We start from the raw sequence: 15,339 nt of genomic DNA on the forward strand, positions 1-15,339 counted from the left end.
CCGTATAAGTAATTCTAAAAAAAATGAATGCGATGATAAATCACAAAATTCATTGTATTTTACACATTTTGGACATGATTTATTCGGCAAAATTTTGAGATGTCCTCATCACTTTTGGGGAGTTGACACAAATATATTTTAATTAAAAATTTACCGTACTTCCCATAACTTTAAAACGTCTGCCAGATTTTAAAGCATTTATTGGTTTTGCAGATTCAAAATTAAATTGCAAAATGTTACACAGTTTTGATTTTTTCCAAGAATCTAGATGTCTCGGGTAAAAACGCGGAGTATACTATTTTATACAATTTTTTCTACGATCACCACTGTAAATCGTTAAGATCACACAACTCGCTAATCATGTATGCGTGTCCTTACGCACAGCGTGCGTAAGAAAAGCAAATCGCACAGTTAGGGATTTTTCGATTTATTCAGTTTAGGTTGGTAGTGAAAATGACAATACGGACAGGCAAATACAAAATTGTGAAGCACTGTCAGCGTTACTGTTAATAAAAGAGGCATAATCAAAGAATTTTAAAAGAAGAAAACGAACAAAGTAACATTTACTGCAAAAAATATCAACATTTCTCTCTTTTAACGGATTCTATTTAATTGTAGTCTAAAATGTCTAGCGATAGTGATGAAGTAATGTGCACGTCGCCGGAGATAATTGAAAAGGCCAAAACGGCTATCGACAATCTATTGCCCACAAAGTGTCGTGAAAGATATGAAGATATTAGGTCAATTTTATGCATTCTGGCGTTCGTAGATACAAGAAAATTGTTAAAATTCTTCAGAAACGTCACTTTTGAAGTGTTTTCTTGTACTTTTAAGCCACTCAGATACCCTACGGGCTCGGAAAGAGCAACAAAACCATCAAATTTTAGCTAGAAATTTATGGAATGGAAAATAAAAAATAAAGTAAATTCGTTGTCAAAAAACGTAATGTTGGCATATATTGAAGAGTTGTCAACTACAATGAAACCATGTCACTATTTCAGAACATAATGTAACTGCATCCTGTAGTCAGAGTACAAGTAGCCACAAAACTAATACTACCGACCATTCCCTTGTATTTAACAACTGTACAGTGACAATAAACAATTACTACAAATAATTACAATATCTAATAAAACTAAAATGTTAATGTTTATGAATAAAATATTTTTTTCTTTGTCTGTGCTCGTAGAAAAAGTATAGTACATAATTCGAGTTGTAAAGCCCTTACGCACTCATGGAAATACGCACTCGCCGCTTCGCAGCTCGTGCGCAACTTTTTCCATTCGTGCGTAAGATGCTTCTTACAACTCTCATTACGTAATATACTATAAAAACGACGACTGTAACCAAATTTAAAATGTGATGTGGCAGAACCATTTAATAGTCATATTCATAAATAAAATACAATAAATGAATTATACCATTAGGATTTATTAATGTTAGAAAATCATTTCGCCTAGTGTAATTTTATCTTTAACGGTGTGTATATGTTATCATGGAAAGCAGACTGTTATTAGCGTGTGCTGTGTTATTAGATATTAGATGAACTGAGTTTATTTATTGCTGCATTATTTTTGTTATGAATCCACCAACACTGCAAATTATCTTCAAAGTAAACATTCTGTCAGTAAATACTCAAGTAAACTTGTATTCGAAATCTACATTAGTGTATCACGTAAATTAAAGCGACAGTGTAAATCCGAGGCTTTATTCCCACCGAAAAAAGCTATCCACGTTTCAAGGTCGTCGTCTCTGTGGTGAGTCTAATTGATGAGCCTGGAATTAGCAGAAAGACAATTTTTATTTTAGTGTGCATTCGATAGACTGCAACTTTATCAAGTGTTTTATAACCAAAGGAGTTGCATGCGTCAATTTACAACTTTAACTGTCAACTTGAGTCAGGCTATTTGTAGGGAATTCTATTAATTAATAACAAATTACCAACAATCAACTGGTGGATGAATCATCAATAAAAAGACAACCTGGAGATATATTGTTGAAACATATATAAATAATAAATTTATTTATAAATTATGTACAGTAGCGGTCATTTCTACGGAACCACTCGATAAAAAGTCAAGTTGGTAGCCCTGTCATCTAGTACTTTACGTCGAACGCGGTTGGTAGCGTAGTTGAAATAGCCATGGTAGAAGGAGACATGGTATAGGCATACGCATCTGGTGTGACGTCAAGTGGGGTGAAATTAGCGCGAAATTTAAAATACAATTCGTTATCCGACAACTAATTGACGTATTGGACAGAGCAATGACAACTCAAGCTGAAATTCCCTAGACTTCCCTAGAGAAGCTCACAAGAGTCACAAGGTCGTTGATGCCACCTAACGTCACAAATGGATGCGCAGACCATTTTTAAATTGGTACATCGGATGCCTATACCATGTCTCCTTCTACCATGGATATAGCAATCGAAACTAGCACAACACGAATGTTTCGGTTGCCCTCATTTATGCCGCACTGTATCCCGTGCAGACTGTATGTTCTGTTCAGCTATTTATTAAAATAAAATATCTACATTGACAATGGGGCCATCTAACCTGTCAAATTTTTGACACATATGTTTTCCCCCAGAAACCCGTCAAGGTCACTTACACTAAACAAATTTTGAAAATTTACACTAGGGAGTGGTTCCATAGAAAAGGTCGCGACTTTATATTAAAAATCTGAGCTTTAGATTTGGATTTACTTATACAGTGACTTTTTGTGAACTCTGGCTATTAAGATTTAGGTCTTAAAAATTTTGGGTCATTTTATAAATCAATTTAAGTTCATTTTATCGTATACAACAAGAATAAATTTATTAAATTCGTCACAAATTGACAGAGTTGTCACGTTTTGACACTTGATCATAGCCTGCTGGACAAGTAATATGCAACGAATTTAATATTCTTTTTCTATTACCGAGAGAGCAATAAAAACACGATTAAAGGCAGCCATGAAATTTTAAAGATTTGTCTTACATGAGTGTCTTTGATAATGTTTTTTATTGCTCTTTCGATATAATTCAGGAATTAGTTTGTTCTGTACGACACAATGAACTGAAATTGATTTATAAATTACTAGTGTAACTAGTAGTAATAGACTGAATACGATAAAATTAAGCTCACAAAATTTTCCTTATTGTAGCTTTACGGCAATCTAAAATTTTGAGTTATTGCATTAGTTGGTGTAGCCGTCCACTTTACGTGAATCATGGTTGTTTGCAAATCCCCCTTCTTTAGGTTGGGAAAAGAAAGCGCTTGTTCAGTTTTCATTCGTGTCAAGCAATTAATCAAACTGTAGTTCACACCTAGAATCAGAAATCGTAGTCTGTTTAGTTGTAGGCAACCACTGCGCGTGCGCAGTAGTTTTGCAACGTGTGCTGTGTAAATTAATAAACGCAACTCTAATAAATACAACATAAAAAACAGAGGGCGCTTTTATATAAACTAAAATCATCATCTTTATATTGAACTAATCGTTATTTTAAGTAAGATTTAATATGCATTGTAGCTATCAAATAGAAATAGTAAATTTAAGATCGTTGTATGCATAAATCGTAACAGAAAATGAGAATTAATTACACTGCTTGATATTCTAGTCGTGCGCATTTAAAGGCGAGTTAAAAATTCGAGTCAATAAATATCTAAAATTTCAACCAGCGTTGTTTAATAAAAATGTCAAACATATCCATTTTCTCACAAAATCATTTACAGTAATAAAATTTGTCTCAAAATATATCGACCTGAATATTAAAATATACAAAGAGTAAAAACCAATGTTGCAAGAAAAACCCACCTGAAGAGCATGTTCATGTTATGGATTACACACATCTTCATGCTCAATTTAAATGGAAAATCGCTTACAGTTAAATTGTTAATAAAATTAATGTGAGTAAATAAACTGACTTCTGTGAGCAAAATAAAAGCCTGATAAAAAACTACTTTACTACTATGCAATTTCGAATAAGTGTTAAAAATGTTCCGATTGGAATCTATTCTCATAATATTATATTGTGCCTTTACTGTATATTGGTTTAACTGACATAAAATGTTATTAGAGAAATTTATTTAAGATTGCGGCAAACCAAAACCGCAAACATAAATAATTTCCTGAACACTTAATTCCTTATTCAGTATAGGATATAACTCTCCTTATGGTGATCAGAAATTAACCATAACGTGCAAGTATCAATATAGGTAGGCACTAAAATTATTTAGTAGCCAGTAAAAAGAGTACAGCCTTGTACAGTCGCAGTCACTGAATCTTGGACAGGTTTCTTCTGTTTTCAAAATTCTAAATGTAAGTCAAATTAAGTTTGGCACATGAGTTTATAAATGAACATAATTACACATAATAGGTTAGGAGTTTCTAAAGGATGCTTTAGAGTTTATCACAGTTCATTGACAACCTTGCCCAGGATTCGGTGATTGCAACTGTACCGTTTTGACTGTAAGGTCGGGATTCCACTAGGATGTTAACAATGAGAAGTAATAAACCCTGCATTGAATATCCGAGATGATGATGCAAAATTGAATGTAAACAAGGAAAAGACGTAAACATTTTTGCATCGTCAAGGATGGTCACATACCTCCCACAAAAGACAAAATTTTTACTTTTCATCCTTTAATAAGCAAAGGTAATCTAAGCTTGACAGTAAATATGAGAAATTTAGCAAACGCTGCATTGACGTAGGATTCGGTATTATTCGTTTTTATTATTGAATTCAGTATGTGCTAGCGGACTGATGTATTCACGTATCCATTTAGGTGTATAATAAATGACTAGTAAATAATAGTTTTCCAGAATAGTTCGAAACGTGAATGTCGTGTACGTCCGTGCATGATTTAAACGACAGTATTAGGAATATTCAATAAGGGAAAACAATATTTACTTCTTATCGATTTGACCTTTCTCTGATAGTTAATTAACGCAGAGCTGTAGCCATCACAGACCGCGTGGCCACCACTTTCTGGCTTCCTAAATGACCTATTGACATTTCGTACGTTCTGTATCTACTAAAAACAATTAAGCTAAATTCGATCAATCGAATCTAAATGAAGAAGTAGTCGGATCAATTCCTCCACACACAAACTCGTTAATAACTTATTCAGACTAAGTTCGATTTAATCTTTGATAGTTCATACGATCGGCTATTAATCAGGGGAGACCTAATCCCCCAAATCCGAAAAAGTTGTGTGTGCGCCAAATTCGATTTGCCCGCGTAAATCAACAGGTTATCGCCGATTTTTTCTGGACTCTTTTAACCTGGATGACTTTTTCCAAAGGTAAATGTCGTTTAGTATGTAGCTTGTGTCGTTCCGTGAACGTTCCGGGTTCATCTGGGTGAAGTATTACGGCAAATGTAATTCATTTATTGATCTACTTTTCTCCCTCCAGTTGTGTCAGCCTGCACACACAAAGACTGTATAAAGAGGTCATAACTCATCCCCCCGTAATTTACAGAACGTATTGAACGGAAAAACAACCACCACAATCATGGTAAATTGTTGTGTATTTTAAATAAGTAGTCCTTTAGAGTATTGTCGCCGGAAAATCCTGCTGTAGTGGCTCGTAACCTCACTTTTCGTTCCCTGTTCAGTTTGGTGTGTATCGCCATGGTTGTTAATCGCAGCTCGATGCCGGCCCTAGAACCCCCTTGATTGCATGATTGATGTCGATCCGTCACTGAATCGTAAAATATGAAAATTATCAATATTACGTTTTAATCATTATTCGAGGTATGGTATTTAATAATTACAGCGAAACTACCATTTTTTGCTACGTTTTGTTAAATGAATGCGGTATTCAAATTGACTAGGAAAATCCGTGTGGGACGTTTGACAGGTTAGATTCTTACGTCAGTAGTGCACACTTTTGCGGTTTTTATGCTGTGATTGTTTAATTAGCAGGTATGTATTTTTTGTATTGTTATTTTCATTCATGATTCAAGGTACCGCGTCAGTACAAAAATGTAAAAGTTTTATTTAAGTGTGAGACCAATATAGTTGGGTTCAAGTAACTTTATTATACCACTGGTGACTTATTCATAAATGAAAAAACGCCACCTGTTGCATTATGTTGGCAGAATTGAGGCAGTTGGCGACATTTTTGGTAATATATGACGAACAAACGTCAAATAACTGTCAAAGTTATATAAAAAAACGAATTTTATTGTAAAATGTATTTTAAAAATTGCTTGACTATAATTTAATACAACAAATTCGGAAATCCGGTACTTATAGGTACTCAAATATTTCTTCAAATTGTTGCAAAATATGTTAATTGTTGTATTTATAAATAAAATTATTATGAAGGAAATAAATAAAAATATACAGTCGGGGTCAGAAAATCTTGGACGTCATTTTTCTGTCATCTTTAAAAATTTGATATAGTTTATGCCTTGTTGTCACTTTCAAGATTCCAAGATTTTTCACATCGCGTTAACGTGCTTGTAGGGTCAAAAATGTTACGGAACAAATAAGGTTAAAAAAAGATTGTTTTAGACTGTGTGACAATGGAATGACATAGACGGCCAAGATTTTCTAGCTCCGACTTATTTAAAAAAATAGGTTGACACTAATAATGAACTAAATCTAAGTACATATGCTGACATAATTATGTGTCAGTAAATTGTGCTAACGTAGTTTTTTTTTTGTAAGATAGTTTATAAACTGGAAAACTAACTGCTTTGTAAGTTATACAGCAGCTGTAAATAAGAGTTTAACAATCCAATAGAGTTATATCTTGTTATTTTCAAAGAATGTGACGAGTTCGGTCCGGGTTAGTGTATTTTTGGACGCCCCCAATAAAGTTTTAGGATTATAATGGCGATGATTAGACAGCGAATTTTAGCCTGTCAAAAATCAGAAATAAATCCTAAATGGGCCACTTAAACGTAGAAAAATGGCTTTAAAAAAAGGCAGAATAGACACTTCGAGCAATAACTTTTTATTCATAAAATTAATTACGTTATTTGTTTTTACTTCTGGAGCGTAAGCTAATCGGATCCATCCGCCGAACGGCTACTTTCATATTTTCACGACATTTCATGACCCCTAGTGTACAAAAAAATGGGTCTCCCGTTTCCATCTGTCTGTCTGTCGCCGTCTGCCATGGTGTCATTGTTTTTTAGACAGATAATCTTCGAAACTATCGGACCGATTGTTGGCAAAATTTGTGTTAGAAATATTGTGCAGATAATGAAACGCTAACCAAACTTTGTCTAATTATATTCCCACCAACAATATGATCACGACACCTCAAAAATCTGCATAGTAAATGTTATTTAAGTTTATAATATACTTGTGGTTTATGAATCCGTCTTGATGTTTTACCCCAGGCGTGCAGATTTTTGGAAAAACAAAATTATAACATTTCACAATTTAACTTGCTCTGAAATCGTGCGTATGTTTGAGGTTATCGCAACCGTAGTAAATAGTAATTTTACCGAATATATCCGATCTAAAATGTGCAAAATATTAGGAGTCCGTATTTGTGGTTTATCAATGCATTCATATTTTTTAGAAGAGTTTATACAGTGTGAGTCAAAAAAATTAATGAGTGGGGCAGTTTATTTCTTCACCAACAATGGGAGGAGGTTGTATTTTATTGGAAGTGGCTAAATTATGGTCGCCGGAATTCTTATTTCACCCTTAAATACAAATTTTTATTTTCAAAATACGTTTTTATTTAATTTTTTTATGACTTGACGTATTACCAAATTTAGGCACTATACATTACATTACATTTTAGGCATTAGAATAGGCAAATATGCACTAATATTGAAAAATAGGCAATTAGGCAAAAGCAACCAAGGCTTAAAAATTAGAGCATTTTTTTAACGTATTTATACAGGGTGTCTCAGAAATATGTACATTAATTTTAACCAGTAACAGAACTCGTGAAACGGAACAACTTTTTTATCTAGCATTTTTTCGAAAACTCAAGTCGAATTTCGAATTTTCCCACCCATATATTCACGAGCCGTCTATGTTCACCTTAAATAATAACTTAAATAATAGCAACACTACAACAATGAAGAAGGTACCGTAGCAACCGTTTTGACACTGATAATCATTTTTATGTCAATGTTTTTATTAAACGTTGTCTCTTTAAAGTTTGTTTGGCACAAATTTCTAATTTATAGACGAAATGTGTTGAAATGGCTTTGTTTTCAAATCTGGAATGCACCGATATCGTTTTAACGTACGGTGAAGCTCCGGGAAGCGGCACTCGCGCCCAACGAATTTTTTCAGAAAACCTCCCAAATCGTCTGCCAAATGTGCGCAGTTTTAAGAACGTTGCAGTATATTCGAGAGTACGGATCTTTTAAACCGGCACCTCAGAATCGGGGTAAGTTACGTAGTAATAGAACTGCTAATATTGAAGAGGCTGTTTTGAAGAGTGTCGAAGCTCGACCGGGCACTAGCACGTAATCACTGTCTAGTGTGATGTATCGGAGAGTAATATTTGGAGGATACTCAGAGAACAAATGTACCCCTTTCAGGACCAGAAAGTTCAGTTATTGAAACTAACAGACTTACCACGTAGGCAAAACTTTTGTGAGTGGGTTAATAGAAAAATAAACGAACAAGCAAATTTTGTATCTCTTATACCATCAACTGATGAGGTCGGTTACACGAGGGAAGGTGTTCAACACCCACATTTGGGCCGATGAAATTCCGTACGCCATTAGGGAGCAGGATTTTCAATTTCTCTCTAAATGTTTGTCACATTGACAAGACTAGGAAAATACGTATCCTAGTAACTGTTTTTGACCATAAATTATTAATTATAATAATTATTAGTGTCCATGGGTGACTGAGGATCCATGGGCGGGTAATCTTAATTGGGGTATAACTTTAACAATTTTTAGCTTGATAATTAAAAAGTTCTTGACAAAACTCTACTAAAAAAAGTTGTTGAGTTCAATGAGCTCTATAACTGATTAAAATTAATGTACTTATTTCTGAGACACCCTGTATAGGAGTGTGGATGAAAGCCTAGGTTAGAAATGAAAAGATATGTGGTCACTTGCGCGCCGCGGTTGCTTTACCTCATCCATGTCACCTCACCCAAAAAGATCATAGGACATTTATGCTCAAATAGGGGATTATGAGGGTTGTCATTGCCTACAGTAACCCAGCCGATAAGTAATTTAGTAATTTCTCAACTACAAAACTGTTTTATTTTTTGTAAGATTAATTTGGTAGAAAATTCAAGAGCAATAAAAATAGTTTTAGCTTTATATACATACATATTTGATAATTAATAAAACGGGTGTAATTGTGTTTAAATAGACAGACAGAATAAACAGAAAGTCAATATTCACTATTTGGCGGACTCTACTTTATAACAGTAAGGTTCATAATATTATAGTGGCAGATATAGAGTGCTATAAAAACAGAACACTTAGAAATGTATAACAAATCATTTTTAGTGCATTTAATGTCGTTTATGTGCCATTCATTGCAGCAATAAAAATTCATATTTGAAACATGTGTTTCTATCGTTATAATATAAGCTTATACTTTTGATAATGCAATCACATTTAAAGCTTAAAAAAAACCGTCATTTATAATTCTGTCGTTGAAAATTTTTATTCCCGATTTAATTCTACCGATATCGGGGAAAATGAAAAATATTTCGTCCGTTATCGAAAAATGGCTGCTTCAAAAAAATATATATGTATTATACTGAATCTTTTCCGCAACGGTTCGCTTAGCTTGGTTAACCAACCTATTTTAAAACTGTGGGAAGCAGTAACTATGCAAAGGATTACCTACTCACTTAAACTTTTTTCTTGAGAATCTCTAACGTCATAAAATCCACACCTATTATTATTTTAACTTAAAAAATTACACAATCAAATTTTATCACTCATCTAAGAAACTGGATTTATTTTATTGTGCTTCAGGAGCGAGTTTAATAACCTTAGACACATTTGTTTTCGTTCTTGCACGATCCAGCTAAAAAATAAAAGATATCCATTTTGTTATATTTTCTTCGGGGTTGGACCGATCGGTATCGGCGCTAATGGTGCAGAAAAATATACCATTTATATGCGTATCTGTGATGCCGCAGAAATTTTATCATGTCAGATAACCAGAATAGTCGATCCAATATTCGCTGTTTTAATGAAGTTATGCAGTTTTATGTAAATTGGAAAAAAAAACCGTATACAGTTTTGTATTCAATATTTTAAGTGTTTGGTGCTTTATTTCCCCGTGCCATTCATCGGTTAATGGAAAAGTAAATCACCAGAGTCAGCAAAATTCGGTCATTTGATTGAATCCTTAATTACTTTCCAGGTGCTTAGATAAATTTTTAACTGTTATCACTTTATGGCGCAAACTATTAAAATGGAATTCGAGAAGTGAAGAACAGTGCATTACACGGCGGTCGCTTGAAAATGCACCGTGAGTTATTTCATGTGTAGGCGGCGCTAAAACGGTACACGCAATTAGTTTTCACTCAATTTTTGGACCCTTTTTTGAGTAAGTAACCTAATTGCAAAACAACCTGCTTCACATGATGATATTGTGACAAATTTTTGGTACTGAAATACTGTATGAAAAAACTAGCTGGAATATTTGTGTGTTTATTTTGTACGGACAAGGTCATTATGTGGCGATTGGGGTATGAATTGCCAAATTTTAAGGACTACTATCAAGTTAAGTAACAAAAATTATAACGAAATTGAGGCCGCATTCTCACGGATATAGAATTAGCGGATGAAACAAGAAAAACATGTTGGAAGCGAGTGATATTAGATGCATATCAGTGTTCTTCGTGATTGAAAACGGCAAAATGTTAAGAAACTGGGACACAATCAGCAGGATTTCTTACTTTTATTGACTGACACTGAATTGAAAGACGTCTCTATGGCGCTGTTCTCATTATTTTTTTTCCAGACAAAATACTAAGACACCACCCAAAACCGTGATCACATTTAGCTGCAATGGTGTCTGTAGGCCAAGTTCACAGTGGCTCTCAAACGTTTCACCCTGATCATTTGTGTTTTAAATCGACAGTATAAAACACTCAAATTAAAGTTTCCTGGCGGTTGTTATTCTATTTTCTATATTAATCTGCTGTCGCAGTAGTTTTATTTTCTACTTTTTTAGTGGTAAAAACTTACGTCCCTTTATAAAACTCTGTGGGCAATGCGGTCGATGTAGTACTTTCTATATGAAAGGTCGAAATATTATTAGACATTATTGAACAGCGTGAAGTGTTGTTACCTTAGGTGCTTGGTTTAACAATTAAAAATAAGTCAATTTTCAAAAACCTAAATACCTAGGAGTAATTGAACCAGAACTCAAAAGAATACTTGGACATTATATATACCTTATACAATATTAACATTGCTAGAAATAGAAGTAGATCAATTTTTTTATTGTTAATATTATATCAAAATCTTTTCTTGTGCAGGCGCCGCGTGGTGGTCGATGGCGTCCCATTTGGCGGCCCAGGATTACCTGGCGCGTCTTCAGGCAACGGGCTTGAACTTCCCGTCCCTGGGATCCCCCGCCGACCTCCAGTACGCCTCGCTGGGTCTGCCCCCGCACTCGTCTCACCACAAGTCGTCGAAAAGTTCGAAGGCCTCCTCGACGCCGCTGTCCAAGTCCAAGGACGGCAAACTGTCCTCGCCGTCGCCGACGCTGCCGTCCCCTATTCCCAAGTTAGATGGACGCGTCGATCACTCATCGCTCAAAGCCAACTCGTCGATGTCCAATTCCAAACCGCCGGGGAAGTACTCATCTCCACCAGGTGTGGCCGGTCTCAGCATCCAGGCGAGCATGAAGTTGCCGAACAATAGCGAAAAAAAGACGAAAGTGAACGATTTGAACTACTTGAAGCCGATGGACAAGAAGACGACGACGAGTGCGAGTTCGGGTGTTAAAGTGTCGTCGTCGTCGCCGAGTATTTTCACCAGCCCGTTGAGCTTGGCCAGTAATTATGACAAAAGTGTCGCAAATACGCTTAGTACTCAAAGTTCCAGTGATAGTCTTAGTGGCAGCAGTTTGCCTTCGAGCAGCATTTTGAGGTAAGGAAGGAGTGTCGTCAATTTGTTCATAGTCTGTGTCGACTGATTCTATGCTTTTGCGATCCTACCGATAGATGGCACTAAGTACATGTGTGGCATTTAGTGAATGTTGAAAACAGAAATATGTATTTTTCTGACCTCACTTTCAGGCGCCACTTTTTTTGAGAGTTCGACATTAGTACCAACATACATTAAAAAAATTATTATTTTCGTACTATCCTTGTCTCGCACATAGGTTAAGTGACTCGTTTCATAATATCTTTTTCATATGATTTTTTTGGCACATGGTTGTTCAAATTAATGCCATCTTTTTTCAATTTTCAAAGCATACTATGGAATAATGTATAAATTGAAACTTTGGCTACATTCGGTTCGAAGTTGACTTGGTGAGACCACAGTTTACTGTTTTGCACGAATTGAACTGGCTGTCTTGTCTTTTTATTATTTGACCACTTCGACCATTCAAACCACAAGTGCAACTTCGGATCGAACAATTCAGACCAAAGTGACTACGAATTGAATTCAGTATCTATTTAGATTTCAAAGTTCCGACGTTTGCGAAATTGTGCGTCCAACAGTTCATCGAACAACTATCTTATCGGGTTGAATATAAGATTTACGTTTACGCAACCACACAGATCCTCTGATCATCATTAATGTCACAAAAGTTCGAAAAAAGTTGATTCTATCATCTGATTATTGAATCTGAAAACTCGCCTAATGTCACTAAATCTTCTGAAAATCCATTGTATTTTTGATGTTTGCGCAATCCGATAAAGAGTGCAATTATTAATCTGACAGTATGTGCATTGGTTTTAAGCTAACTGGATATTCATAAGTGTAGCAAGGTATATTTCAACATCCAAAGAAAGTTGTAGCTTTTAAAATGTTTGTAAAGGACCAAAATTGATTCGGCATTGATTCTAAAGTGACATTTTAGCTTATCGAGAGTGTTTTAAAATGATACACTCTAAGCAACATTTTCGGTTTCTCTCTTTCTACTGGGAGATGTTTTAGTTTGCCGCAACTTTTCCAATATTCTATTACCCTAGTTGAACATTGCATGGTTTAAGTGATCGAATATTGATTGGAAAGCGGGAGAAATTAAATGACTGTTTTATGAGAGAGGAGCCTTTGTGCTAAATAAGAATAAATTATGTAGGGGAAGGCGGTAAATTGTGCTATAATTTTAACACGAACGCTTGTATACCGTTTCTAATTGATTAATTTTCAAATAAAGTAAGACACTAGTGTTTTATTGAAAGTTTTCCTAATTAACAAATCGATTCAAATTCGTGTCATAGAAATGTTCATCCAAAATCATTCAGTGTCTTCTTCTTTGCATTTAGCTGATTCAAGCCATATGAAGTAGGCAGTAGAACTTTGAATACGTTGCAATGAGGTAACTACTGAATAATGCAAGAAATATTTTGTCTGAATAGTTTACAAATCGTGTTTAAAGTGACTATGGCTAGACATCAACATTGTGTGGAAATACAAATTTGTCTCTCTCGATAAATATATTTTTCAAAGAACTCGCAACACCAAATTTTTTTAGCAAATAAAGCAAGCACTTTTAACAACTAATTTTTAATTTCACAGTTGCGATAAATTGGGGCCGACAATGTGCCTCATGGTGTCCTGGTGTTTTTTGTCTTCAGTTCATTATTGTGCGATGTGACAGATGGTTCACTTTTTATTGATATAATAGAGGTACAGAAAGAACTGTTGCGTTCTACAATTTTTTTATCGGGTACAATTTTAACCGGTAATTTAGTGTATTACTACACTGTAATTATTTTGCAAAATAAATTTCCGTTTAACAAATTACAGTCGATAAAATAACAAATACTGCCAAAGAACATTGTGTTAAATTTTTGATAATTGTCTGTTCTTAGTTAAAATTGTCGTTTCAAAAATTCGACGATGCCAGCTAGAGACTAAATGTCACTTTGACAATCAGGTATGCCATCATAAAATTTTAAATATGTTGCCAAAATCAGATTAATAATCACTCGGTATATATTGATTTATTTTAAACGACTATAGTAATTTGTAGTTGGGCTAATTTAATAAAAAGGTAATAATATTTATAAAATACCTACAATCGAGGAGTAAGAAAAAATGAATCAGTTAATCTACGTAGAATTAAAATTGTTTTATCAAATTAAGTATTAACGAACGATTGTCGAAAAGCTGTGTTAATAAAAAAAAGGAAATCAAGTGGATCATGTGCTGTATATTAGTAGTATCCTTGCTGTCATTTGCTCTAATTTTTGCAAAGAAATGTACTATTAATTATGAATTTTGTTGATTTTAATGACCGTGTAAAAATAACGAAATTAGCTTATTAATAGTACGAATTTTAAACTTGCCCTTTTAATATAAAAAGAATATGCAATAAATATTAAATTTACAAACGACTTAATTGTTCATAATCGCTGGAAAATTTAGACAAACACGTTTACCTTTTCAAGATAGTAAAAGTTTGAGTGTTATAGTAGAATAATTCTCCGTTATACAAAAATTAAATACCAAGAGAATGTAGTACAGTAACAAAAATATTCGCATTGGCATCCTTTTTAGCAAATTATTTTTTCAATAATTTCATGTGTTGTATTAAAATTAAACAATTTGTTAGTGAAAAAAGCTTATATTTGTCATTCAACATTTGTTTATGGCAGTCACAAATAACATTTTTCAGCGATTTTCCGCGATGAAAAATGATAGTTACGTAGAAATCGACCGTCGTAAATTGACACGCAAAATTGCGAATTAAATCGTACTTTCCTCGTGTTATCACGACCTGATTCCCCGTGTTTTGTGTAGTCATTGATTGTATTTTATTTACATTCCAATTCGTTATTACGGTCATATTTTAAAAAACTTTTATCTTATCGCGTTTGAATATTTGTTCATTTACATGCCACTATCTAAACGAAATATTGTTCTGTATCACATTTCTGATCGACTTTTTTTTGATAATAGTGCTGCTCTGGAAGGAAACAGGTGAGAATTCTCGACTTCCGTTTCGTAAAGCCAACCGTGTATTGACTCTGGTATTTCTTTATAGTGATCCTAATTCGATACTTGGTGGCGTTCGTTTGCCTCCCGACACCGAGATCATCAAATATACCTCATCCATCGTTGGGCCTAAGATACCAGGAACGACGAACCGAGGTCGCAAAAAGACCATCTCGTTGGACCCACCTTCGGTTAGCGTGCACCCGTCTCATTCCACCACAGGAATGCTGATCGAACGAAGCAACAAACGTCCAAAACTAACAGTGA

General features: G+C 34.4%; 1 protein-coding gene across 14 annotated transcripts in view; it reads left to right on the top strand.

Annotated features, from left to right (window-relative positions):
- LOC135134660 (bromodomain adjacent to zinc finger domain protein 2B-like) overlaps positions 1 to 15,339 on the top strand; it is a 99,984-nt gene that overhangs the window by 63,407 nt on the left and 21,238 nt on the right. For 13 of the 14 annotated variants that reach the window (XM_064063403.1, XM_064063407.1, XM_064063404.1 and 10 more), the window contains 3 exons: positions 11,433 to 12,048; positions 15,037 to 15,057; positions 15,122 to 15,335. In XM_064063403.1, coding sequence (XP_063919473.1) covers positions 11,433 to 12,048; positions 15,037 to 15,057; positions 15,122 to 15,335 — 851 coding nt within the window. The remainder of the gene's footprint in view (positions 1 to 11,432; positions 12,049 to 15,036; positions 15,058 to 15,121; positions 15,336 to 15,339) is intronic. The other variant, XM_064063402.1, reaches the window with a different exon arrangement.

The sequence above is a fragment of the Zophobas morio genome, unplaced genomic scaffold (assembly GCF_036711695.1).
Source record: "Zophobas morio isolate AGI-343-1 ecotype UQ-CSIRO unplaced genomic scaffold, CSIRO_AGI_Zmor_V1 ptg000023l, whole genome shotgun sequence".
In the NCBI taxonomy this organism is placed as follows: Eukaryota; Metazoa; Arthropoda; class Insecta; order Coleoptera; family Tenebrionidae; genus Zophobas; species Zophobas morio.